Source organism: Pseudocercospora fijiensis (assembly GCF_000340215.1).
Source record: "Pseudocercospora fijiensis CIRAD86 unplaced genomic scaffold MYCFIscaffold_6, whole genome shotgun sequence".
NCBI classification, from domain to species: Eukaryota; Fungi; Ascomycota; class Dothideomycetes; order Mycosphaerellales; family Mycosphaerellaceae; genus Pseudocercospora; species Pseudocercospora fijiensis.
Genome location: NW_006921537.1, coordinates 1,322,950 through 1,349,141, shown reverse-complemented (window position 1 = coordinate 1,349,141; position 26,192 = coordinate 1,322,950). Strand labels below are relative to the sequence as shown.

Here is a 26,192-nt window from a genome sequence, read left to right as displayed (position 1 = left end):
TAAACTAATAAAGGTAAAAGCTCTAATAGGAAATTTTACTAGATAAAACTGTTAGGTTTTGATTTTAGATTACTAAAAATAGTATACTAAGGCTTAAAACATACTAAAATCTTAAAATCTTAATTCTAGAATTTTAGGCTAATCTTAGTAGAAAGCTATAATAATTCTAGTTATTGTCTAAATATATATAGAGAGTAAAGTAATTTTGTCTTATATTACTAAGCTATAACTCTTCTAAATAAAAAGATATATAAGATAGAATCTAAGAACAATTTAAGTTTTTATAGTATTCTTTTCTAGATTATATTACTAATAGTAGCTATATTAAGATAGAAACCTTAATATAGAGTCTTATAAAGTAAGGCTATAAGACCTAGACTTTAGATTAATAAAAATAGTATACTAAGGCTTAAAAAAACGCTTAAATCCTAAAACGTCTAACTTAGAGTTTTAGGCTATATAGCTTATTAATTTAGTAGGTAACGACTAAAAATTTTAATTTTTTCTAAAAATAGACCTAGATTAGAGTATCTTTGTCTTATATTGTTTAGCTATAAGTCCTCTAGATAAAAAGATATATTAAAAACAATTTGTAGGGGCAAAAATTGCAGTACAAAGTCTGCATTGAGCCTCTGGTATGTATGGAGCTCCGTCCTAAGCAGCATCCCGGTACCCAACCTCTCTGGGTGACTGTACTCCTGGTCTCTACGTGGAGCCGATATTGACAGGTGCTGCTTCCTCCTTGCCACAGCAGACAGAAGCCGAGCAAAATTCAGTGCAATGGCGGCATACTACACCTTCGAAGACCTCTCCGGAGCCAATGGCACCGGTCCGAAAACTGACAACCCATACCACGATTTGATTGAATCCTGCAATGACGACCCGACGAAGATTCAAAAAATATATAATACACACCGAGTCAACCGTAATGCCCAGCAGAAAGAAAGGCTCCTTGCCAAGAACTTCCCTGGTGTCACCATAGACGAGATCCTAATGAGGCTAGAAAATCCAGACCAGTTTCCAGGCTACGAAGACCCACGGAACTGCCTGGTTTTCTGGGCCAGACCGACAGCGCGCGTCAAGAAGCTCATAGTAGAGGTGCAAAGAAGACTCCAAGAAGTGGTCCCGAATCTTTGGATCATGCCACAGGACAGCCTTCACATGACCGCGCTCGAGATCACCCACTCCCTTACCGCACCTGAAATAGATGCACTGGCAGAACAGATCAAGCCCCATGCTGAAGCAATCACGGATTACACTCTTACTCACCATCCGCGACTGGTGAGACCCATTGTAAGCTTTGATGCTCAAGCGTTGGCGCTATCCTGGCTACCTGCCACTGGAGAAGACGGCGATGACTACACATACCACCATCTTCGAAGGGATTTGTTCACGCTTGCTTCAAAGACAGGTGTCAAGGTGGCCTCTCGATATGTCATTCCTTCGGCACATCTGACGATCGGGCGTTTCACCAACAAAGAAGACACACCAGATGGCAACCATGAAGCAATCGCCAAGCTCATTCAGAAGATCGAGGAGATCAACACATGGCTTCAAGACTGCGAGGATGAGTGGACAGTGGGCGAAGAGTCAGGTCTTGACTTCCGGAAAGGAACACTGTGGTATGGGAGTGGCGGCGAGACGATCAGACTTGGTCGAGGTTTCTGACTCTCAATCTCACACGATCGCGATATCGACGACAGACTCAAGGTCTTCAAAGTCCGCTATGGCCCTGTTCTACCTGATCCGGACATGCCAGATATCAGGTTCCACACTGCTGTCTTTGTTGAGACAGATGCCAATGGCGCAGGCTACATCCACCACGTCACTGGCGATCTCGTATCAGGGATGAGATACGAATGCGCCATAGCTTCCAAGCCGGAGCTGGATGACACAAGGCAGTATCATAGCAAAGAGCTTCTCGGAACAGCAGAGGAGTCTGATCATCCACATGCCTTCACAAGAACATGCCAAGCACTTCCTCCACCACCAAGGCAGAAGGCCTTCAGCCCCAAAACCATGCGCACCGAACCAGTAAAACCAGACGGCACATTCTACACCTCTGACGAATCAAGACCCAAGCTCATCAAATGCACAGAATGGACAGAAATTCAGGCCGTACCAGCTTTAATCTGCTCTGGCCTGATCCAACCCGCCCATTTCTAGAGATGAGACGTTATAATAGAGACGAAACCTCTGCATGAGCCTGCCTCAACAACACATAATCCTAAACCGCACTCTCATCCCCCCTCCACCGCATTCCTCCTCAAACTCCCCTCATCAACAACACTCCAAACCTCCCCAATCTTCAACCTCCCATCCGTGTCATCCTCATCCCCATCAAACCTATAAATCACATGTTCCACAACCTCCACAACCTCCTCCCTTCGTCCCTTCCCCTTAAGTCTATACCCAATCAACTCCTCACCTAAGCACGCACGCACAATATCAGAAAATCTAATGAAAAAAAAAATCTCCAGACCCCGAAATTCACAAACTTACAACTCTCAGGCACAGAAAACACCAACCTCGCGCATACCGTTCGCTCTTCAACATCGACGAGGAGGTTTGAGATTTTTATCCGCGTGCCCGTGGAGATGATGTTGGTGTGGATGAGGGATTTGTAGCCGGGGAGGCCGAGGGGGAGGGAGTTGTGGATTACTTTGGGGTGGATGAGGGCGTCGAGGACTGTGGGTTTCAAGGGTTAGAGATGGTTGTCAAGGGGGTGTGGATGTTAGGATATACTTGAGAGGTCGGTGGAGCTTTGGTCTGGTTGGATGGATGAGATGTAGTGTCGGTAGAGCTTTCGGTAATCTTCAGCTGTGGATGTGGCGGTAGTGAGAACAGGAGCGTCCATGTTCGTAGCTATGTTGGTAAGATAGTGATGGAATGTTATGTTGGCAAGACAGTGATGGAATATTATGTCGAGAAGGAAGCCCCGCCACGTTGTACGGCATGTGCTGCTGACAAATATAGAAGCTGCGGTAAACAGAATTGGGAAAGTCGTTGCGTTTCTCGAGACATCGCTTCATTTTGAGTTGCCTCAAGATACATGCATCAAGGCCATGACAGTAGACGGTAGACGCAAACGCCGTAGTAACATCCGTGAGAACCAACAGCACGCCCGAACAACCCCATGATACCACTCGTAGGCAGACCTGGGGCAAACCGACCTTCCCTGGTGCCCTTCCTTGGTCGCCGTATGCGTCGCTCGTTCCGAATCTTTCTGCACTGGAGAATCTAGATATGCGACATCTATTGAGCAGCTGGCTCCTCGTCCTCGCCAGTAAGAGCGTTGCGCTTCTGCTGGATACGCTCCTGTCTCCTCTCGCGAGCGGCCTTGGTCTTCGCACGCTTGGCGTCCATTTCGGCGCGAAGCTTCTCCTCACGCAGCTTCTCGGCCTTGGCCTTGTGGATCTGCGAGCAGAGTGTCAGCACGCAGAACTGACTTGTTGGAAGAGGCACGTGATGTCCTCATAGCGACTCATCGGGCAGACTTACATGCTCAACCAAAGCACGCTTGTGCTTGAAGGTGTTACCCTTGCTGAGGTGGTACAGCTCGTGGTAGAGGTGCTTGTCGATCTTACCGGCAGCGCGATACTTGACAAGTAGACGGCGGAGGACACGCAGACGGCGCATCCACATCACCTGACTGAGCGCGGGGTCAGCACAGTCTTTTCAATAGCATCTATTTCATTGCTCCCGCAGTGTCCATGGTGAGGAAATCCAGCGTCTTTCAGCCTTCGCGTCCCACCATGGTATCCATGTTCCAGCTCTTCTTCTGCTCGGCGGGCCGAGTCTTGGCAGTGTGCACTTACGTTGGCATACGCGCATCAGCAGTACCCTTTCTCTTACCGAAGCCACGGTGTCTTCCAATGCGGCGGGCGGCGGTCAGCTCTCGGGCACGGGCACGCGAGTGCATGGTGACTGGCTTGCGGATGATGAGGCCATCGGCGATGAGCTTGCGGACGGTCTGGCGGGAGTTGGCATTGGAGATCTCGTTGGTCTCGTTAGGGTCGAGCCAGATCTTGCGCTTTCCGCAGTTTGCGACAGACGCCGCGAGGCGCTTCTGGGTGCGGAGGTTGACCCTGTGGGAGGGAGAATGTCAGTATACTGCTGTACGGCGGAGTCTCGTGGCCGAGAGGCGCGGTTGGGAATCGTTGGTGTCGTGGGAGTCCAATGGGTGGGTATTGCATTTCGGAGTGTGCGGGAAGACGATGTAGATGCGGTGCACTTACATCTTGCTGTCGCTGGGTGTTGGCGGTGATGGTTCTTGAGCGGTACAACGGGCTGAAGGAGTAGAAGTGGTGATGCTGAGGTGCGCTCTCAGATTTCGATCGTGTGCGCTAATTCGGTTTAGCGTGTCTTGGCGCTACGGGATGGACCGCTCCTCTTAGCTCAGCTCCAACGCAACTCCCGCACAGAGACAGAACTTGAGAGTACATTAGTCAACATGGCTCACTCTGCATCTTTTCGATATCTGTATCTCTGACGGTCATTGCGCAAACCATGTGACTACTCTTGCTCCAGCTTGTAGCTAATGCCTATTCCGCTTTCTCATCCCCATCGGAAGCTCGTAACCTGCGAGAGAATACACACGCTGTCCCACCACTCACAAGCAGTGAGAATCTCTGGCAACGTTTTCCAAGTTCCTTCTGCGCCGGACAATCGCTTGCCTCATCAAGGCCACTTTCTGGACAGAAGTAAACCCTGGTTCCCCCAAGTTCTTGAGAACCAACGCCGATTCAGAAGCGAACGCCACTCCTCAGAAGATATCTCTGCATCGAAGGGGTGCCAACTTCGGCCGCCATTTACACTAACGTCTCATCTGCCATACGTACCGCCTGCGTCCATCTTTCAGCGAAGTCGCGTTGCTTAATGCACACCGCATCAATCCAAATCGTGACGGTGATTGAATAGGTTGCTAGCTCGAGCTGCTGTGACCCGTGAGCCGATACCCAGAGTTTCTGGAACATACCAAGACAGGTGGCTGAGAGAGAGAGAGATAATGCCCTAGAACCTCTTCTCCAATCCAGCCTTCCGACTCTGCAACTCGCCCTGCATTTCAAAGATCTTCTCCAGCACGGACATCCACCTCCTCGGCCTATCTCCAAGATCTCGACCAGGGCTTTTGAAAACCTTGCCCATGACCTCCTTGACTTTAGTTCTCAACGTCTTCAGTACAATCATAGTCCTCCAATCTCTGACTTTGAATCTCAGCCGATTCCCATCAACCACGATCACGCCAGCGAACATCTCGAATTTGACCTCACCCGCCATCAATATGAGAGGAATCTCTGCGACTGGAGATGTCTCTTGGGCATTAGTGAAGCGAGAAGAAGATTGCATGATGCTGTAGAAGGATAAGTATTTGATGTCGTGGTTGTGGTTGCCCTTGTTGACGGAAGTAGGATGGAGGCCGAGAGATTGGTTGTTGGCGATGTTGCGCCAGCCTTTGCCGTATGCTTTGATGACCTTGGGATAGAAGGACCAAGCTACGACGGAATTGGCAACGGTGTCGTTGGATTCCGCTCGAGCGAAGTGAGGTGGTATGAGGACAAAATTCCGATGACGGTGATTGTGTCGCATCTTCGAGATCGCTTGTTTCTCCTCTGGGCCAAGGTGGACGAAACCTGCGTCTGCAAGAGAATTCAACAGCTGTGCTTTGAGATCTTCAATGTTGGCAAGATTCTGGGGACTCAAGAAGTTCTTGTTGCAGAACTGAAATTCCGAGAGACCAGATGTGGTACAGACCTTGCGCCAGGAAGAATATGCATTGAAGACTGTTAGGAGGTCAGAGTCACCTCGCTGGAAACCAAGGCGGACTGTGTCGGCTTGCTTCTTTGCGTGCATTGGTGACAGGAAAGGTGATTTCGAAGACAGTGTTGCTGCGGCTGTCAGAGCGAAGTCCAGACAGCCGAAGGTGCTTCCAAGCAAGATCAACTTGCCAAGTTGAGCATCAAGAGGCAATTTTGCCAGCTGCATGCCAAGTGATGTCAGCTCTTCGTTGGCTGTCAAAGCACCGACTTCGACTAGAGCATCGATAGCTCTTCGGATGTTCCGAGCTGAGGGAGGATCAAGTGCTTCGGAAAGTGCCTTCTCGATGTCACCGAGCTTGCATATCTTCACCCTCATGACAAGATCTTGCAAAGACAAGCGAAGCATTTCTGGCGTCTGCTGCTCCACCATCATGTGTTCAAAGCGATGCTTGGTAAAGAGATGAAAGCAAAGACCTTGTTGTACACGACCTGCGCGACCTCGACGTTGCTTTGCATTTGCCTTTGCGATGAAACTCTGTATCAGTCTTGACATTTGCCGGCGCTCATCGAAGCGCATCTCCTTGTGCTTGCCCGTGTCGATCACGCAAGTCACATCTGGGATGGTGATACCAGTCTCGGCGATATTGGTGGCCAAAACGATTTTGCGAACGCCTCTGGGAGGAATCTCGAATGCCGCTTGCTGATCCTCGCTCGAGAACGAGGAATGGAGCGGAAATATTTGCCAGGCTTTGCTAAACTTTGGATGACCAACGAGCATGTCGTTGAGCTGTCGGATCTCTGCGATACCCGGCAGAAAGACAAGAATAGCCTTGCTGTAGTCGCGGTATTCTGCCTGGTGTGAGATCTTCTCCAGCAGCTTCACGATCAAGCTGTAGTCAATGCGGTACTCGTCATAACTTGCAAGCGTTTGACGAGTCTGCTTGCTATAGCCAATGAGCTGCTGCGCGTCGGTCCCTTTTTGCTCTTCATCTTCGGTGCTTTCCTCGTCGAAAGCCCGGTCGGCAGCATCTTCGTTGGTATGGCCTGTAAGCTCAATGGCATCCTCGAGGAATCTAGCTTCGACAGGGAAGGTACGTCCGGGCACATTTATGATTGGAGCTCCGTCGAGGTATTGAGAGAACTTTTGTGCGTCAACAGTGGCAGACATCAGTACAACTTTCAGATCGGGCCGCCTGAACATAAGAGAGCGCAAGACAATCAGCAGGAAATCCGTATCGATACTCCGCTCATGTACTTCGTCGATGACCAGGTGCGTGATCTCAGATAAACCATCTGCGTTCTCCAGCATTCGCAGTACGATACCGACGGTTGCATATACCAGGCGAGTGGTCGCAGCCGTCTGCGACTCCAGTCGAATGGCATATCCAACAAGTGATCGAGGTGTACCCAGTTCTCCCTTGCTTTCGCCCATCTCCTCGCTTACTCTTTGAGCCAACGAGATAGCGGAGATGCGTCGTGGTTCTGTACAGTATATTTTACAGGATCGCCCATGCGCTAATTCGTTCTCCAAGATGAAAGCAGGTAATTGAGTGCTTTTGCCGCATCCCGTCTCGCCACAAAGTATTGTGACCTGATGTTTTTGTATAGTTTCCAGGGCTGCATCGCGGAAGTGAAACATCGGCAGATTCATGCGTGCAATGAGCATTTGCTGATATTTTGAGGTGCTGACTTTCCTTTGCCACATTTGCTGAATTTCAGGAGAGAAATCAAGCCCTGCAGATCGAGTCCCTTCGCCGCGCGGAACAGGTGTGGATGTCCCGCTGGCGCCATCAAGCCGCCGTCTGATGCTGGCATCGAAGACGACTTCATCGTCGCTGTCATCCTCGGAGCTCCTGTGCTGTTCTATTAGGGTTCGAATTTCTTTCACTGCCGCGCCATCCACGGCAAGGAAATGTTCCTGTTTCGCATGTGCAAATTCGGTCCAGAGATCGCGGTAGGCTGGCGGCAAGCGCATGTGAGCCTTTTCTTCCTTGGGAGAGCCTGAGAAAATCAGAAATAGTGCCGATGTCGCAACATATGCCTCGCTCTGCGCCACTTCCGGGGTCGCTACGCCAGTCATAGTAACAACCAGGCTCGTCGCTTTCTGCGTCACTGCTATCATAGGTAAGAAGGACGACTCGACAGCATCTTGTTCCTTGCTCCACTGGACGGTTACGCTATGTCGACTGGAATATGTAGTCGGCGATACCATCTTGTAATTGACTCGGCACCGGCTGTCGCGCGCTTTACAACTTTCCTCCAACACACGCTTTGGGTTCATGCCGGTGAGTCTGCCAAAGTCTCGCATCGTAACCTGGATTCCTGATGCAGCATCTCCTTTGGATGATTCTTCGCTAACACCAGGCAGGGCGTCGAACATGCCGCTGAGGAGATCATCATCTTCTGCTTCGGCCTCTTTCAGCAATTCCCGTCCGAGTTTCTCTGCCTCCTCATTCACTGCATTATCGAGATCAGCTGGTGTAGTCGATGGCGCTGAGGCTGAGGTGCTGTTGTCTTGAAGTCGCAATCTTCTACGTTCTGCAGCATTTCGAGCGAGCTCAATCTTCTGCCCAGCCCAGTGTGCGTCGGCGCTACGTTGATCAAATAGCACGTCCGACTCGATTTTCCTTAACTTCTGCTTCAATTTCCGTTCTGATACACTTTCGGGTTGGTGACGTGATGTCTTGGCAGATTTCTTGCTCCGGCCTGGCTGACTGTCCATTTCAGGATTCAAGTCGTAGAGCGTTGATTTTGTTCTCAAGTAGACTGACAAAAGTTCATCGGGCTCCAGATCGCTTTCGACATCGCTAACATCGATGTTCGGACCAGAGTCAGTTGCTTGATTCTCTTTATCACTATCTGTCGTGCGCTGTTCGATCTTGTTTGACGGGGTGTCAGGCCTTTCGTCGACATCCGATGCGATGTCGCCTGGATCACTCGCGAGAGCAATTGGCTTGGGCTTTTGAAATTCGTAGTCATCAAGCTCTGCAGGCCCGCAATGCAACGACAGCCAATCGAAACACTCATCAAGACCCCAAGCCGAGCCTGCACTATCCAATGGCGGATTCGAAATCACCCAGCCAAGTGCTTCGTTTACACGAGATGAAGGAATGGCGAGATATAGGAGAGTTTGGCGCAACTGCCATACCTTTGCAACAAGGTCATCGCCAGACGGCAAGATGCCCTTCTTCCTCGCATCCGAATGCCGGGCTACATCTGCGAGGGTCAAGTCAAGGATTTGCTGCATGATCTCTTGGGGCAGCCAGTCTTTGACCGATAGGTAGTCTGCCTGGGCTCGGAGCAAGCGCCTGTCTGTCTCAAGACGCGCCACCTGCCGCGTGATGTCTTTCTTGACCTTGGCTGCGTGTTTCTCAACAAAATGCTGCAGTTCAGAGGCCTCGAGTTGCGCCTCCAGCTCTTCTGGGCTCAGCTCGCGCAGTTCTCTCGCGGTCGATGGTCCAGATACTCCACTGGAGGATGGCTCTGATTTCGTGGAGTCGACAACATCCTGCGGGTCTGATGGGGTGGCCGTGCCCGACGGCGCCTTACTGTTTCCCTCCGAAGCAGTTTCGGACTTGGGTTTTGAGGCCACGGAGGTCGTGGCAAACCCTCGGGCAGGATTGGCTGCGGGCTTGGTCTTTTTCTTCTTGTTTCCGCCTGCCATGACTCCTTACAGCACGTACATGGGGATGGGCGCGAGCGGAGCTATCGGGCGACGGAAGTGTTGTGACAAAGGGATGAAGCTGCCGTTGCCGTTGCCCTGTCGAGCCTCTCTGTTGATTTGTGACGCAGCGTGGCGTGGGGGCCGGCGCAGGACGGAGCTCCATATATACCAGATTGTTAATGGAGGGTTGGCTTCACTTTAGTCTATTGTCCTATTGCGCCTTCCTTACTAACCTTACTATGCCTATTATCGCGATAAACCTTACTTAGACTCGCTATACTTTCGCGCCTTGCCTTATAATATTCTTCTTCTATCGATAATACCGATAGCGATACCGATACCGATAGTAGCAGCCGCTATAACTAGTATTCCGCGAGACCTTATTCTTAGCGTAGCTTTAGTAGCTTTAGCTTCAACTTTAGTAGCGTACTTACTAGTAGCGCACTTACTAGTAGGAGGAGGAGAATATTTATCGTAAGTTACGAGGCGTATCGCTATAGACTCGCTACTAACTCGCTCTAGACTTCGACGCCCTACGACTATAAACACCTACGATTTCTAGTACTACAGCGCGTAGATATAGTAAGAGCTGCTCGATTAGATAGCGATACTAGATAAGAAGAAGGCGGTATTAAATAGACTGCGGAAATATAAGGCTACTAGAATTATTATAGAAACGGACTCTAGCAAGCTTATACTAGCGCTATACTACTACTATATACGCTCTAATAACTTTGAGTGTCGTATACTTAATACTAAGGGCGAGCGTGTCTACGCTTATTATAAGTATAAGGGCAAGTCTAGCTATATAGCTAGTATAGAAGAGGTTAAAGAAGACGATAGAAATAGCGAGCTAGCCGCGATATAGGCGCGAGTCGAGGCCGCAGAGGTAAAGAATACTAAACTAGAGGCAAAGATTAAGGTATTAGAAGCTAGGTTCGATAAGTTAGAAGGATATTGCCTCTCGTAGTTCAAATAGCTTAAGAATAAGGCTATTATTAAGTCTAAGGATGTGTATACGATATAGAAGGAGCTATAGCTAAATAGCGATCGCGAGCTACTAGTAGATAATGTTTAAGGAGCGAGTCTATAGCGAGTCTATAGCGAGTCTATATTTCAATTTCCTTTCTTCTTCGATCGTATCTCTATAGATAATAGATTAACTAGCTTCTAAGCACGCTTTAGCTTCTAACTCTTCTATCCGCTCTAACTATCTTACTAACTATCTTACTAGCTATCTTGCTAGCTATCTTGCTAGCTATCTTACTAGCTATCTTACTAACCTTGCTAACCTTGCTAACCTTGCTAACCTTCTTACTAACTATCTTGCTAACTATCTTACTAGTCCTTAGCTTCGCTCGATTCTTTTAGAATAGGCGTAACTCGCGGTAGCCTCGCGGTGTCCTCGCCGCTTAGGTTAATAAACTTAGGCGGCTTTTTAGTATCGATTACCTTCTCCTTCTATAGCTTCTCTTGCTTAATCTCTATAAATAGAACAACCCCGTCCTAACTCGCTATAGCACTCGCGCTACTACTCGTAGTAGGAGTACTTAGCCGGTGCTTCCGCTTTAGTTGCCTTTATTACTATAGCTTCCGCTATTATTAGATACAGATTTTAAGGTAATAGATTAGTAGCTGCTTTGTTGCTTTCCCTCCTATTTGCGGTTTAAAGAGCATAAGAGCCTCTTTAACTAGTCCTAGGCCAAGTACTTTAGAAGCGACTTTCTCTAATAATAAGCGCTTATTATCGAAATTAGTATAGAAGAAGTAGTCTATATAGTCGTCGACCTAATAGACGCTACCTTACGGTAGGTCCTTAGCGTTAATCCGACTAAGAACCTAGTCTATAAGTAATATATTAGCTTCTTCGAAGTCTTTGTTAGACTAGATATTAGTAATAGAAGTCTATAGGACTAGCGGATTATATTCCTATAGGTCGACTCTACCCCTACGAGAAACCTCTACTCGCTAGCTAAAAACTAAATAGCGGTAGGTAAATAATACCTTTGTTAGCTCCTTTAATAGTTGTATAGGTGTTAGTAGACATTGCGAGAGGCTCTAAGATCTAGTATTTAGTCGAGAAGTTGGCTTATACTGCTAAATAGTAGCATTACGTATAGTATTCGCCGCCTTAGGTAGAGAAGGGAACGCATTAAAGCCTCGTACTATACTCGTAGTTAAACTCGTAGCAGTAGCGGCAGTAGCAGCGGCTGCTACTAACGGCTCGCGTACAAATCGCTCGGTTAGTAGATTAGGGTTCTTAAGACTATATTAGTTACAGAATGCGTATACTTTTAATAGTATTATATAGTTAGCGCCGGTAATAGTATAAAAGGTACCCTAAATAGGTATTGTTAGTAGTAGAACTAAGGTAGAACTATAGCAGTAGTGTAGAGGTAGAACAAGATAGGAATTGAAAGATTAAGAAGGAAATAGAACTAAAATAAGCGACTCGCGGCCGGCTCGCGGCTAGCTCGCAAATCCCTTATTTTAGATTAGTATATATTATTTGCAAACTCAATCAATCTAGCCCCGGTATTCGCCCTACCTAACGTCTAATTACGAGCTGCTAATAGCTTGTCTAACTCTATTAGTTTAGGCCCTAACCCTATAGCTATATACTCGGCAATTAGCTATCGAAGAAGTAAGTATACCTAGCGGTAAACTCGCTCTCTATCGCTATTATTCTCGCTACTACTAACTAGATACGAGAAGCCGCGAGTCTACAATGCTATCTAATACTAAGTAAGCGTAGCCTCGGGCAGGTAGGCTTTAAGATCTAGGAATTAGCGAGTCTATTAGCGAGTCTATAGCGAGTCTATAGCGAGTACTATAGAATCTAATACATACCGAATCCTTAAAGGTCTTGCTCTATATTATTAAGTGCGCTATTAGGCATAGGAATACCTTAATAAGAATGCCCGCTTAGCTCTAGATAATAGTATAGAATATGCGGAATACCTAGTACGACGTATAGTCGATTAGCCTACTTCCTAATCCGATAGCTGTTCTAGAGGTAAACAAATTCGAGGACTTTATAGCGTATAATTAGTATATAGACTATAAGGAAGGCAATCCGATCGGCTAGCAATTTAGTATCGTATAGTAACTCGCGTAGCAACTCGTAAAAATAGCCCCTCTAGCTATTTAATACGGGTGCTTGCTAGCGCTACTATGCCTCGATCCGCTAGTTTATCTTACTTGTACCGTATTTAAAGTAGTCTTCGAAAGCTAGTAGTTCTAGTTCTAGTTCCGGTTCTAGGTTACTACGAGTCGTAAGGCGAGTCGTATAGTAAGCGTCCGCGGCTAGAATCGTTTCCGCCCTATAGTCTAATCGGATAATTTGTAGCATTATACTACTATTCTTAATCGTTATAATATATTAAGCGAGTACGGATATAGCTATACGGCTAGTAATCCCTACGTAGACCTAGATAATGTAACGCGAGTAGACATTAATAGCTGTATAGATCTGTATCCCCTAATGCTCGAATTTATAGTAAGCATCTATTAATATTGCGTAGCTAGGGCCTAGTATAATAATCGCTTTATAGTACTCTCGCGCCCGCTCGCGGCGGACTCGTAACTCTTTAGGATTTAGTAAGCAAGCTATACGATATAGCCGATCTCTACTAATAATATTGTATTTAGACCTAATATAGGTATATAGGTGCCGTCGGCCGAAGGACTCTACCGTAGACTTCTCGAGCTCTTCCTATAAGACCTCTACTATCTTCTTTTCCGCTTCTATCTATCTATCTCGTAATAATGCCTTCTTTAATCTAAGCTCTTAATATATCCGTTAATATCTCCGCTAGCTAATATTAAATCTATCTATCTTTAGTACTTTAACCGCTTCTTTATTAGTTAAGCGTAAAGCGGAGAAGGTATATACGACTCGGATCTTTAGTGCCTCGACATTATTAACTCGGTTATAGTAAGCGTAATAGCTATAATTAACCCCCTATTCCTTAAGCCTCCGATAAAGCGTAGAAAGAGCTATCTAGTAACTAGTCTCTTATATAAGGTGCTATAGGATTTCGCCTTATATAGTACCGCTATTAACCTATAAGGTTATCTAAGCCCTCTATAGCGAAAGATCGATACGTAGAGGCATTTTGCGAGTCAATAGCGAGTATAGTGCGAGGGCAAATATAGAAAGTTGGTCGTAGAGGTGGGTTGGTAGAGGCGGTGAGAACCTCCATTGACAATCTGGTATGTATGGGCCTCCCTAGCGCAGAAAGTTGAAGATTGCCAAGAGTCGCAGAGCCGAGTGCAGGACACCGCAGCCTCCAGTCACTTGCATGCCATTTGGAGCGTCTTATTGCATCGCTATATAGGCGCGGAGTGTCTCCCAGTCACTGCACTGCATGAATCGCCATCGTCCACAGTGAAGCAGCAATCGCTCAGCTGTGCGCGTGGAACATCTTCGAGACCTGATGTTTTCACCAAGCAGCGCATGACAGTCAGAAAGAGCGTGTGCGATGGCGGAAGAGGCGCCAGTGCCCGTGGTGAATGGCGACCACGGCCTAGACATGTGGCAGATGCGGCAAGCATTGCTGTCCAATTCCACCAAGCGCCGCACTGCCGAGCTTCACCGCATCAAGGACAAGCTGGAGAATGGAGGTAGGCCAGGCTGAGCATGGTCCGTTGCCTTCGACGATGCGTACAGAATCTGACCGTCTATCTAGCTATCCCACTCGCTCAGGTGCCCGCCCTCCTACGTTCCCTCTTCGATACATATCCCCTATACATCGACCCGCGATCGAGACAGGCAGTCGAGAGCTGTCTGGCGGCCATCGCATCATCCCCAGACGCCCCCAATTCTCTACCGGCCTTTGTCAAGGAGCTTGAAGCCGAGACCAAGAAGGCGGCTATTGCCCCGGGAAATGCATTTGTTCTGCTCAGGTGGTCATCACTGCTCATTCAGCAGTCTGCGAGAGACCAGACATTGTGGCGTCTATGGGGAATGAGAACAGTTGCCATCTTGACCAACGCCATGGACATTCTTTTCTCCTCGAAGCCGAGGGACAGCACAACGGCGACGGCATTACGCGTGAGCAGACGTGCATTTCGAACGGTGCTGAAGAGCGAGTTTGGGCCAGATGCCATGGGCGCTTGCATATCCACACTTGCTGCCAAAGGGCCCTCGCCGCTTCCGAAAAATGCATTGCCCCTCGGTATCATTGCAGCATGCTGCAGCAGATTGCCCGACCGGACTTCTGTGGTCGCAGACAAGAAAGCAGAGTACTATGCATTCTACCTTCGGGAATTCCTCGGATCGAAGACGGTCCTCCCAGCATACATCGCAAATGCCCTGCGGGACTTCTTTTCGGCGTACGTGACGGGCGAAGAGCTGAAGAAGGAGCTGATACCAGCAGTGGAGAAATCTCTGCTGCGAGCGCCTGAAGTTGTGCTGAACGATCTGGTGGCGCCAATGATCAAAGCTCTCCCACCAGACCTGGACTTGTCCGATATCTTGGCGTCCAACCTTGTCAAGCCCTTGCTTTCAAACATCAAGTCAACGAAGGTGGAGACGAGAGATGGCGCGTTGCGCACTTTCTGTGCTGTTGCCGCACGCTCAAGAGATGGAAAGCTTGTGGGCAAGACTGCAGACGAGATTTTGACGCCACTGAAGACCAACAAAGTCACTGCCGCTGAGCAGAGAGTGATACATGCTAACATGCTTGCTGCTTTGCACCCATCCGCCTCTCTTGCGTCAAGCCTGCCGCAAGGTCTTGCACCTGTTGCGACGAAGGAGGCCAATGAGCCCGCTGCTTCGGCTGAGATCAGCTGCATAGCAAAATATGTCACTTTTGCACTTGACCAAGATGTGAAGCTTGAGACGGCCACCATCGACGCCTTTGCGAAGGGCTTGGGCGAAAAGAACTTGCCCAAACGGCGACTGTGGGCCCTTCATCTTGCAGATGCAATATGGAACGTCCAGCCTGAAGCGATTGGTAAACAGGGCACTGCTGCGTTCCTTGACGCGTCGATTGTCAAGCTCATTGACATATTTCATGAGGTGAATGCTAATCCTCTGCCGGCGGTACAGAGTGGTCAGGTCTCGGTGGCAGCCGCGGCAACTGCGGTTTTACTGGCACGAGCACCTGGCATGACACCATTGAAGAATGCGGCCGCCATTAAGAAAGCCGCAGTCGGTGACAAGGTCTTGACTCTTGATCCGAAGCCATCATTCCTACTCAATGCGCGCGTCTACACGAAGCTCACGTCCGAAGATGACTTGCGATGGCTCCTTCGTGCTGCCATCGCTGCATTCCCGTCGTTGACCATTGCAAAAGATGGCAATCGAGCACTTGCAAAGGCATGGGCTCAAACAATCATTTTTCTTATCTCCTCGACTGCAGTTGCCCCAAGGGTGCGCAGTGACGCCGCCAAAGCCTTGCAAGGTCTCTACGTCGCCAATGCCGAAGTTGTCTCCGACGTCGTAGTTGATGGTCTATGGCAATGGTGCGAAGATGTGGAACTGGAAACCAAAGATAGTGCTGCCGCCGCTTCGAAGACCGGCCGCTCCGAGCTGTTCAGAGTGGTCAGAGCACTATGCCTCGACAGCGAGACTGCAACGAAAGTCGGAACGCCAAATTTGCAGGACGTCATTGAGAAACAACTCAGGCGACTCTTGGTCTTGTGTCGACCTCAGCTCATTTCAAAGGCACCTTGGATCGAGCTGTGCTTGAAAACCGGCAATGACCCTGGCTCGCTTGCTGAGAAGTCGTCGACTGATTGTCTCGCTAGCATACTCGCTGTCACTGAAAACCCAATATGGAAGCCATTACCTGCCTTCCAGTTGGCCGCTTGTCACGCAGCTGCTGATCTAGCATTCGTAGCACCAGATGTGATGACAACATTGATCGTCGCACAGATCAGCCTCGACTTGGATCCCTCGCAATTGGACTCTATTGGACCGACCGAAGCAGCCATTCACCGTACACCGGAGGGCACAGCCTTTGTTGATGTGCTGTCAACCAAGTCTCAAGCACCGCAGATCGACAAGAAGACCAAGGACTACGATACCTTGAAATGGGAAGAAGAGCTCCGAGCATCTTTGGCTGCCAAGAAAGGCCAGACCAAGAAGCTCACTGCCGAGGAACAGTCAAAGGTCAACGCGCAACTCAAGAAAGAATCTGAAATTAGAAAGAATGTTGCTGAAGTCGATGGCAAACTTAGGCGTGGCATCGGCTTCATCAGTGCACTTTCGACAGGGCCACCTACTAAGGCCGAAGCATGGTTTGGGCCTTCGGTCAAGAGCCTCTTCGACATAATACAAGCCGGTGCTGGGCTCATTCTAGGCGACGCAGCATCTCTAGGATATCTCCAATGCTCGGAAAAGACATCGAGTCGCTTAGGTCCGTTGCGGCCGTTCGTCGGTGTTGCTACCCTTCGTGGCGCTGGAATCACCATGCTTCCTGAAAATTTATTGGCAGAGCCTCTGGGTGATCTTGTCACCAGACTCTTATATCGCCTAAGATTCCTGGGAGAGCAGCGTCCGTTCGATACCGTCACCCTGAGCTATATTTTAGGTTTAGTGTTCCTGGTCCTTGAGAATGGTGGGATTGATCGCGCGGCTGGTGAAGACGCTGACGAGCAGCTCATTCTGGCAATTGAGTTCCTGTCGTTTCACACAGAGACCTGCAGCGACATCAGGCTACCGAGAGAAAAGCTTCTGGCAACTTTAATCAGTGCTATGCTAAAATTTACCCAGCACTACAAGGAGATCAAAGACTGCTTCGCAGACCTCTGTCGCTGTCTGGCGCCAAGCTTGAACAAAGTCGAGACGGATACCGTTGTGAAAGGTGTCATTGTTTCGGACAGTTCTGTTCGCAATGCTGTCCTCCAAGCCATCAGTGCCGAGCTCGAGCTCACCGATCGCGACTTCTACGAAGAAATTTGGCTCGCTTGCCATGATGATGACGAGGAGAATGCCAATATAGCTCACGAAGTCTGGGAGGAGAATGAACTGAAAATCGTCAGCGAGAGCGCCGCCAAATGCCTGCCGTTTTTGGAGTCGAAAGACGCCCAGCTACGCCGTGCAGCAGCGCGAGCAGTTGCCTCTGCTGTCAAGGAGAATCCGACCGCTTTCCAGGACGTGCTCAGTCAACTCCAAAGCTCATATGTGGAAGCTGCAAAACCGAAAAAGCCAGAACTCGACCGCTATGGCATGCCGGTCAAGAAAGATCTCTCCGATCCTTGGGAGTCCAGACATGGCTGCGCGTTAGCGTTCAAGGAACTGTCGCCCGTGTTTCCAGATGATCAGCTCGCGCCGTTCCTTAACTTTTTGATCGAGAAAGGACCGCTTAGCGACAAGAGTAACCAAGTTAGAGACGCTATGGTTGACGCTGCGACATGCGTGGTGTCGATCCGCGGCAAATCTCAGGTCGAAGCGCTCATGAGACTGTGCGAAGAGAGATTGAGTGCGAGCAGTAAGAGCTCTGAGCAGGACCTTGTCAACGAGGCTGTCGTCATCTTGTACGGCGCTCTTGCTCGACACTTGCCGAAGGGAGATGATCGTGTGCCGAAGGTCGTCAACCGCCTTCTCGCCACTCTTAGCACGCCTTCGGAGTCGGTGCAATACGCTGTTGCCCAGTGCTTGCCTCCGCTTGTCCAAGCATCGGCAGATCAGGCAAGCCAATACTTGAAACAGCTTGTCGAAGAGACTTTGCACGCCAAAGAATATGCGGCTCGTCGCGGTGCAGCCTATGGTCTGGCCGGCGTTGTCAAAGGCCGAGGCATTTCACTTCTGAAAGACACGAGGCTGTTGTCGACCCTCCGCAGCGCTACCGAGAACAAGAAAGACGCCAAGGAACGTCAAGGAGCCTTCCTTGCGTATGAGCTGCTGTCTCTCCTGCTAGGACGCATATTCGAGCCATATGTCATTCAAATCGTGCCGCAACTGCTTTCTGGGTTTGGTGACACGACCGCAGACGTGAGAGAAGCATGCTTGGACGCTGCCAAGACTTGTTTCGCCACGCTGAGCTCGTTCGGCGTGAAGCAAGTATTACCTCAATTGCTGGAAGGTCTCGATGAATCACAGTGGCGAAGCAAGAAGGGCGCGTGTGACTCTCTCGGTGCGATGGCCTACCTTGATCCTCAGCAGCTAGCAGTCAGCTTGCCTGAAATCATTCCGCCTCTCACCGAAGTGCTCAACGACAGCCACAAGGAGGTGCGCGCCTCGGCCAATCGCAGCTTGCAACGCTTTGGCGAGGTAATAAGCAATCCCGAAGTCAAGAGCCAGGTCAACATCTTGCTCAAGGCTCTCAGTGACCCTACCAAGTTCACCGATGAGGCTCTTGACGCTTTGATCAAGGTCAACTTCGTTCACTACCTCGATGCGCCTTCGCTAGCACTTGTCGTTCGTATCCTCGAGCGTGGTCTAGGCGACCGCTCTGCAACCAAGCGCAAGGCTTCACAAATCATCGGCAGTCTTGCTCACTTGACGGAGCGAAAGGACCTCATTGCCCATCTGCCTATTCTTGTGGCTGGACTCAAGGGTGCCATTGTGGACCCGGTGCCAACCACACGCGCCACGGCTTCAAAAGCCCTGGGCTCCACGATCGAGAAACTGGGCGAAGATGCACTGCCAGACCTCATCCCAAGCTTGATGACGACACTCAAATCGGATACAGGCGCTGGCGACCGTCTTGGTTCAGCTCAAGCTCTGTCCGAAGTACTTGCCGGTCTCGGCACAAGTCGCCTGGAAGAGTCGCTCCCGACCATTTTGCAAAATGTCGGAAGCAACAAGCCTTCGGTCAGAGAAGGATTCATGTCCCTCTTCATCTTCTTGCCTGCTTGCTTCGGGCAGAGCTTTGCCAACTACCTGGCTAGAATCATCCCACCTATCTTGGCTGGACTCGCCGACGATGTTGAGTCGATCAGGGAGACAGCACTTCGGGCCGGTCGTCTCTTGGTCAAGAACTTTGCTTCCAAATCTGTGGATCTGCTGCTGCCTGAGCTTGAGCGAGGTCTCGAGGATAACAGCCATCGCATTCGTCTCAGCTCGGTCGAGCTTGTTGGAGATCTGCTTTTCAACCTCACTGGTATTAGTGGCAAGCAAGAAGCTGATGAGGATGAAGAGGGCGCGGCAGAAGCTGGCGCTTCCCTGCTTGAGACTCTTGGCGAAGAGAAGCGGAACAGAGTCCTCTCTGCTCTCTACATATGTCGCTGCGACACTTCGGGCCTTGTGCGCACTTCTGCGATGAATGTATGGAAAGCACTCGTATCTTCGCCACGCACCTTGCGCGAACTGGTGCCAACACTCACTCAGCTTCTGGTTCGAAGACTAGCAAGCCCGAACATGGAGCAGAAAGTCATTGCTGGAAACGCTCTCGGCGAACTTATCCGGAAAGCCGGAGAAGGCGTACTTGCAACACTTTTGCCTACCCTCGAAGATCAACTCCAGACTGCTGTGGATCTGGATTCGAGACAAGGTGTCTGCATTGCACTTCGCGAGCTCATTACATCTGCCACACCCGAGTCTCTGGTGGACTACGAGAAGACTCTCATCTCCGTGGTTCGTACGGCGCTCGTCGACTCCAGCGAGGATGTCAGAGAAGCCGCCGCGGATGCTTTCGATTCGTTGCAGAAGGTACTTGGCAAACGTGCTGTTGACCAAGTCTTGCCACATTTGCTACAATTGCTCCGCAACGAAGACGAAGCCGCCAACGCTTTGGCTGCACTGCTTACTCTCCTCACCGAGCAGACCAGAGCCAGCATTATTCTGCCCAACTTACTGCCGACGCTTCTCACTAATCCTGTATCGGCCTTCAATGCCCGCGCTCTGGCATCGCTTGCAGAAGTAGCCAGCTCCGCGATGACCCGACGGATACCAAATATCCTCAACACTCTCATGGACAATATTGTGTCGTGCAAGGATGAGGCGCTCAAGAATGAGCTTAATTCTGCATTCGATGCGATCTTGCTGTCGGTCGATGAATACGATGGCTTGAACACCATGATGAGTGTCATGCTGGCGCTCGCAAAGAACGACGACCACCGCCGGCGAGCTGCGGCAGATTTGCACTTCGCGACCTTTTTCGAGAAAGCCGAGATTGACTTCTCTCGCTACTACCCAGACGTCATTCGAGCTCTGCTCATTGCCTTCGATGATAGTGCTCCAGAAGTCGTGAAAGCTGCTTGGGCTGGTCTTAATCAGCTCATGCAGCGCCTGAAGAAAGAAGAGATGGAATCACTCGTTGTCTCCACTCGGAACACTCTCAACCAGGTCGGCGTCGCCGGGCATGCTCTGCCTGGTTTCTCACTCCCCAAGGGTGTCAATGCTGTCTTGCCGATCTTCCTGCAGGGTCTCATGAATGGCTCTGCCGAGCAGCGTATTCAAGCCGCTCTTGGTATCTCGGATCTGATCGATCGCACAAGCCCAGATGGTCTGAAGCTGTTCGTGACACAGATCACGGGCCCGCTGATCCGTGTTGTCTCTGAGCGCTCTACTGAGCTGAAGGCAGCGATCCTGCTCACTCTCAACAATCTGCTTGAGAAGGTGCCAGCATTCCTCAAGCCATTCCTTCCACAGTTGCAAAGGACTTTCGCCAAAGCATTAGCTGATCCTAGCAGTGAAGTCCTCCGAAGCAGAGCTGCAAAGGCACTCGGAACGCTCATCACAATGACGCCAAGAGTCGATCCCTTGATTGCCGAGCTTGTGACTGGTAGCAAGACGACGACCGACGCAGGCGTCAAGAATGCTATGCTGAAGGCACTGTTTGAAGTCGTTAGCAAAGCTGGTGCAAAGATGAACGAGTCCAGTCAGAATGCTATTCTTGGCTTGATCGATTCTGACGCTGGGGAGACAGACGATGCTCTGAACATCACATACGCCAAGCTTCTTGGGTCCCTCATTGCAGTCATTCCGGCCGAGAACACCGTCGGTTTGATCAAGAGTCGAGTACTCAACTATAACTTCACGCACTCGACGATCTTAGCACTCAACGCCGTCCTGCTCGAAGCGCCAGACAAGCTGACTTCAAACCTTGACGAGATCACCAGGAATGTGCTCGTACAAGGAATAAAGCACGGCCAGCCTTTCATCTCGGACAACGCCGTCCTCGCCGCAGGCAAATACCTCCTCACAGAGATGGGCAACAAGACATTTGAAGGCACCAAGCCGATCATTGAAGCTCTCGCCAGTGTGCTGCCAGTTGGCAAGCCTGTCGATACCCGCCGTCTCGCTCTCGTTGTCATTCGCACAGTCTCGCGCTCCAACAACGAGCTCATCAGACCTCACCTCGCAACTCTCGTCCCGGCCATCTTCAAATCTGTGCGCGATCCAGTCATTCCAGTCAAGTTGTCCGCCGAGAGCGCTTTCTTGGCTGTTCTCAGCGTGGTGGAGGAAGAGAGCGCTGTTTTTGACAAGTATATGGCCGGCGCTGGATCTGAGCTTGATGCGGGAACGAAGAGAAGCATGAGTGAGTACTTCAAGAGAATCGCTCTTAAACTTAGCGCACAGGCGAGGGAGAGGAAGGAGGCTGAGGGTGGTGCTGGTGGACTTGGACTTAGTAGTGATGAGGTCGAAGATGAGAAAGAAGTGTGGAGTGTAGGAAAGGTGGACTTGGGGGAGAGCTTTGCTGAGGAGTGAAGTGGAGATGTAGCGTGAATCCTCGCTGCATTCTGTGATGTTCTGTAAAGATAGAGCATAAGCATAACCTTGGATATGCATGAATAAAAGTACAGTCATGGTGTAGCCGGGATCCTCCGATCCCCTGCTTGTCGCAGGTTCGAAGCAGCTCCCAGTGGCGCAGTGGCGACCAGACTCAATGCTCGCTGCCTTTTATGGAGTTTCTGGCTTCCTTCTTACAAGGCCAGTTGAACACGCCGTGGTCCACCATTCTATGGTTGTACTCTAACATCTCCCGTAAACGCTCCGGATGTTGGCAGAGAAGCGCCCAGGCATCTTTGTCCTCCACGATGCTCTTCAACCTCCGACCAATCGGTGGGGTCACGCAGTGTTGCATGATGTGTTTGAATTGCCCCGATTGTCGCCAAGCAGCACAGCTGATCTCCATGATCTTACACGGCTCCATAATATCCAGCACTGTGTAGTCGAAAGCCATCTGGGCAGCAATCCCGAATTTTTCCCCAATGTCGTACTATCCACAGTTAGTCTCCCGATGGTGCAACTTCTACTAGTCAGGTGCCAGCCCTTACCTTGTCTGTTGCCGCCAGTAAACCTATGAGGCCGAGTGCGCGAGTTAGGAGGAGGTCCTGGCTTGGCATGGGTGCTAGGTGTCTTCTCTCGAGTGAGTCGAATAAAGTTACCGGAACTTCGTAGAAGTGCTGAAGGATCGCCTCGACAACCGCCTCGTCCTCTGGAAGCTGAATTCGATTGCTTTCCACGAAGCCACGTGTGCAGGCCGCCTTCATGAACGGATTGAGCTCGCACACGACAGCTTTGTGGACGCGGAAAGTTCTTGTCGGCGTCTCAATCGAGAGATCGGACCATTGCTCGCTCCTATACATGCTACAGAACAAGTGTCAGTCGAACGGACTTTGCGATGCAGGAGAAGGTCCATACCGCTGGAGCGCACCGTCTTTCGTGGCGTCGCCATTGGATTCGCGCTTACGCTTCGTGCCTTGCTGTGGAGGTGATGGTGTCGATGATGTTGGCAGAGATGCCATTGTGTTGGATTCTACGTGCGTTGGGGACGGAGGTTGAAGTGGATGAGAAGAAGAGCAATCGCGAGGAAGATTTTCCAAAGCAATTCAAGTTTATTGCCATGGTGAGCGCGACTTCCTCTGCATGTGATGACTGCCTGCCTCCCTCTGAGCTCAGGTCAGCTTCGGGGGGAAGGACCGCTCACATCAGTGCCACTCAGGAAGGAAGCCACAATCATCTCGCAAGCTGCAAGCTTCCAGCTACCTTACTTGCACTCACAGCCTTCCTGACACGAGTCGCTATTCAGAGTTTGGCTCGGCTGGCCCCAACGCACTACATACATGCATTGAGCACACATGCTAGCTCTCTTATCCCCAAATCCCAGCTCCTCATTGCTTTATGACGAGCAATCTGACATGCCATTATTACTGTATGCTTCGCCTAAGTTGCCGCCATCTGCTTGGTCGATCCAGAAATTCTTGATGTCTTGGTCAAAGTAGTTGGCTTTGAGCAATGACCAAAGATATTCGCGAGCTTTAGGGTTGGTCGCGTCGCAGTTGCGAATTTATAAGCCATTGAAGGTTTCATTGGCACCAGGACCGCTGCGTGTTGCTGAGAGGAACCCGAGAATTCGCATGGTTTCATAGTTCGAGCTAGCATCTCGCGTCCATCTCCAGCCCTTCTCTACCTACTCATCGCTGGAGTCGGTGTCGGAGCTGGAATCCGACAAGACGACAGGAGGCGGCGGAAGAATCTCAAGCAGAGTCCTTCGCAGAAACTCTGGAGACTCCTGCATCTGCGACCAGACGTTCATGTCTCGCACAATTTCGCTCATTTTGCCTCTAGTGGCCGCCGCAATGGCATTTTGCATCGGAATCATGCAATCTCCAGCCTCCGCAAAGACTGTTGCGCCTATAACAACAAGATTTGGGTAGGTTTCAGCTTCTAGACGCGCTTTGAAGGCGTGCTCGACGTTTCGGATGAGGCCGTCGATACCGTACTGGAAATGCTGGATTAGCCTCAGAATTCTTGCGTCTGAACGGCATACATACCTTATCGATGGCGACTCGGAGTTTGACCAGAATGCTCAGTGTTTCTGATTTTGAAACCTCGAATGGCAGTTCGTAGTAATAGCGGAGTATAGCTGTAATGACGCGCTCATCCTCCGGCAATTCGATTACGTTCGTCTTCGACTCGATAAAGCCGCTGGTGCCTGGAGAGGAGTTAGTGCATTGGCTCGCCTTTTACTCTCGAGGTCCCTAATCTTACAAGCAGCGCGTGCAAACTCCCACGCAGGACAGAGGACGGTCTTGTGCACCGCGAATGTCTTGCCCGAGTCCTTGGTCTTAATGGTTAGGTCGGACCAATCGCCGCTCTCGAACATGCTGATGAATTTCAATTAGCTTCGCTCAATGTCCACTCTACGAGAGATTGTGAGTCGTACCGCTTGAGCGCTCCTGGCTTCGTAACATTCGTCGCTGTCGTCGCGTTGTGAATTATTTTCGTCCTCTTCGCTGGGGGAGGTGCTGTCTTAGGCGGTGACCATGTGCTAAACATATTGATGATGTTAGGTCAGTTGCACGAGGTGTCAAGTCGAAGACGTGGCTGAACTTCTAAGGTCGCGACGGAATAACCTTGTGACACGCTAGTAAACTTTACTGGCTAGACCTAGCATATGCGGCTTGGCATGCAATTAAACGGCCGTCGACTTACATACCGAGTCTGAGAGATATACTGAGCGATAGAATCATACCCTACAATAATAGGAGGAAGTCGCGCAAGAGGCACAAGTATATTTGATAAGCCCGCCTGTTTGCTTTGACCAAAGACTGTTACAAGGACTTGAATAGTCGCATTGGAAGCAAGCGCTTCGAGCTGAAGAAACGACCCAGTTCGTTTCTTTGTAACCAGGCTGTCAAGTCGTCCTGATCTATTCCAACCGCCCAAATGCCACCAAGTTCGGACAGCTTTGTGGCCAGAGGATAGACCGATCCTGGTCCACAACCGGCTGCAAAACTCAGCGGATAATTCAAAGTCTTTTCTTGCCACGCAGGTTTAGCCATATCCGCGAAATGGAGAACGCACATGTACCCTAAATCTCCCTTCCCATCTCGAGGTCTCCTGTTGAGCTCGGTTCGTCCCCAAGTCAGTGGAGTCAAGTGGTCCTTACCGCTCGAAATGTGCAACCTAGCAGTATATGTAATGCAGTGGCCGGTCAGGATGTAAGTGGTGACAAATCATCGTGTAACCCGAATCCAGAAGTTGACACGTGACTAGGTTGGCTCGTCTAAGCGTTAACGATGGAGGTTGAGTCCTTCACTAGTATGGGCTGCCTAGTGGGAAGATTCAAGAGAGTTGCTGATGATCGGGGGTACTTGCCTTCGGGCCTGTTGGCACATGAGATATTGGGCTTTGAGCAACTGTCGGCGGGCAGGTATTCGAGGATATAGAGATAATCCAAAGAGAGCTGCGCACCTGCCTCCAGATTCGTGCACTATCATCACTCGTGCAGAGATCGTGAAGACTGCTGTTGCAGACGTGTAGCCGGTATACCGTCAACTGCTGGAGCGACCATGAGCGCTGTCAAGTGGAGGGTTCAGCTTCCGCATTGACTTTCTGGGCTGCTGTACAGGGTGTCTTATGCATTCGCTGAAGGCAGATCTACTGTGATCTTCGTAGAAGTCCGTCCACAGCGCACTGAAAAGAATTAGGAGGCATTGGCACGGTCCTCTTCTAGTCTCCGACCGGCTTCGCGAATGCATAAGACACTCTGTAGATGCATCTATATGGCGTTGCTTCCATCGTAATCTTGAGGACGGCGTCCAATGACGGCAATGGCTTCTCTGCTATGGAGCTCAGACGCCATTGCATGCAAAAACATGGACCCGCGGGTCTATGCTAATGAGAGCGCATCGCATCGCATCTCATGGCATCTTGTAAAGCTCGGAAGACCAGCGCTTCTGTTCTATCCATCCCTGGGACAGTCCAGCCATTCCATAGACACGCTGCGCTGTTGCTGGCGATCGATTTGCCCATCATCTCACCGTGGTTTGCGGGTCGCATATCCATGAGGTTATATACCAGGTTTTCTCCTTTCACTCCCGACTCTTTCTCTCTCTGATCTTCTTCGTACGCGGGGATACTGAGG

The 26,192-nt window shown here is 50.1% G+C and overlaps 10 protein-coding genes across 10 annotated transcripts; 4 read left to right on the top strand and 6 right to left on the bottom strand.

The window, feature by feature from the left end:
• Nucleotides 1-780: 780 nt before the first annotated feature.
• Nucleotides 781-1,668, top strand: MYCFIDRAFT_78640 (uncharacterized protein; the record flags this gene model as incomplete). Its single annotated transcript, XM_007929907.1, has 1 exon — nt 781-1,668. One exon carries the CDS (start codon nt 781-783, stop codon nt 1,666-1,668), a length of 888 nt encoding a protein of 295 aa, XP_007928098.1.
• Nucleotides 1,669-1,710: 42 nt separating this feature from the next.
• Nucleotides 1,711-2,166, top strand: MYCFIDRAFT_32541 (uncharacterized protein; the record flags this gene model as incomplete). Its single annotated transcript, XM_007929735.1, has 1 exon — nt 1,711-2,166. A coding segment is annotated over one exon (456 nt), but the record flags the coding sequence as incomplete, so codon positions are not given.
• A 74-nt stretch (nt 2,167-2,240) lies between these two features.
• Nucleotides 2,241-2,857, bottom strand: MYCFIDRAFT_197801 (uncharacterized protein; the record flags this gene model as incomplete). Its single annotated transcript, XM_007930089.1, has 3 exons — nt 2,241-2,346; nt 2,529-2,688; nt 2,746-2,857. 3 exons carry the CDS (start codon nt 2,855-2,857, stop codon nt 2,241-2,243), a joined length of 378 nt encoding a protein of 125 aa, XP_007928280.1.
• Nucleotides 2,858-3,008: 151 nt separating this feature from the next.
• MYCFIDRAFT_211705 (uncharacterized protein) lies at nt 3,009-4,281 on the bottom strand. Its single transcript, XM_007930088.1, has 4 exons — nt 4,239-4,281; nt 3,819-4,088; nt 3,502-3,652; nt 3,009-3,417 (listed from the first exon to the last, which is right to left on the bottom strand). Coding segments are annotated over exons 1-4 (585 nt in total). The 5' UTR covers nt 4,241-4,281; the 3' UTR covers nt 3,009-3,255.
• Nucleotides 4,282-5,013: 732 nt separating this feature from the next.
• On the bottom strand, nt 5,014-9,423 carry MYCFIDRAFT_78643 (uncharacterized protein; the record flags this gene model as incomplete). Its single annotated transcript, XM_007929908.1, has 2 exons — nt 5,014-8,606; nt 8,697-9,423. The coding sequence occupies 2 exons, from the start codon at nt 9,421-9,423 to the stop codon at nt 5,014-5,016; spliced, it is 4,320 nt and encodes a 1,439-aa protein (XP_007928099.1).
• A 4,125-nt stretch (nt 9,424-13,548) lies between these two features.
• Nucleotides 13,549-13,884, bottom strand: MYCFIDRAFT_176287 (uncharacterized protein; the record flags this gene model as incomplete). Its single annotated transcript, XM_007930087.1, has 2 exons — nt 13,549-13,713; nt 13,786-13,884. 2 exons carry the CDS (start codon nt 13,882-13,884, stop codon nt 13,549-13,551), a joined length of 264 nt encoding a protein of 87 aa, XP_007928278.1.
• Nucleotides 13,885-13,958: 74 nt separating this feature from the next.
• On the top strand, nt 13,959-22,131 carry MYCFIDRAFT_155190 (uncharacterized protein; the record flags this gene model as incomplete). Its single annotated transcript, XM_007930086.1, has 3 exons — nt 13,959-14,049; nt 14,115-16,877; nt 16,965-22,131. The coding sequence occupies 3 exons, from the start codon at nt 13,959-13,961 to the stop codon at nt 22,025-22,027; spliced, it is 7,917 nt and encodes a 2,638-aa protein (XP_007928277.1). The 3' UTR covers nt 22,028-22,131.
• A 327-nt stretch (nt 22,132-22,458) lies between these two features.
• Nucleotides 22,459-23,167, bottom strand: MYCFIDRAFT_197797 (uncharacterized protein; the record flags this gene model as incomplete). The annotated part of the gene is made up of 4 exons (XM_007930085.1): nt 22,459-22,483; nt 22,597-22,619; nt 22,708-22,909; nt 23,013-23,167. The coding sequence occupies 4 exons, from the start codon at nt 23,165-23,167 to the stop codon at nt 22,459-22,461; spliced, it is 405 nt and encodes a 134-aa protein (XP_007928276.1).
• Nucleotides 23,142-24,618, bottom strand: MYCFIDRAFT_87046 (uncharacterized protein). Its single transcript, XM_007930084.1, has 4 exons — nt 24,489-24,618; nt 24,314-24,429; nt 24,097-24,257; nt 23,142-24,044 (listed from the first exon to the last, which is right to left on the bottom strand). The coding sequence occupies exons 1-4, from the start codon at nt 24,599-24,601 to the stop codon at nt 23,733-23,735; spliced, it is 702 nt and encodes a 233-aa protein (XP_007928275.1). The 5' UTR covers nt 24,602-24,618; the 3' UTR covers nt 23,142-23,732.
• A 511-nt stretch (nt 24,619-25,129) lies between these two features.
• On the top strand, nt 25,130-25,755 carry MYCFIDRAFT_176284 (uncharacterized protein; the record flags this gene model as incomplete). Its single annotated transcript, XM_007930083.1, has 6 exons — nt 25,130-25,203; nt 25,236-25,313; nt 25,368-25,466; nt 25,508-25,561; nt 25,589-25,677; nt 25,700-25,755. 6 exons carry the CDS (start codon nt 25,130-25,132, stop codon nt 25,753-25,755), a joined length of 450 nt encoding a protein of 149 aa, XP_007928274.1.
• Between the last annotated feature and the right edge of the window lie 437 nt (nt 25,756-26,192).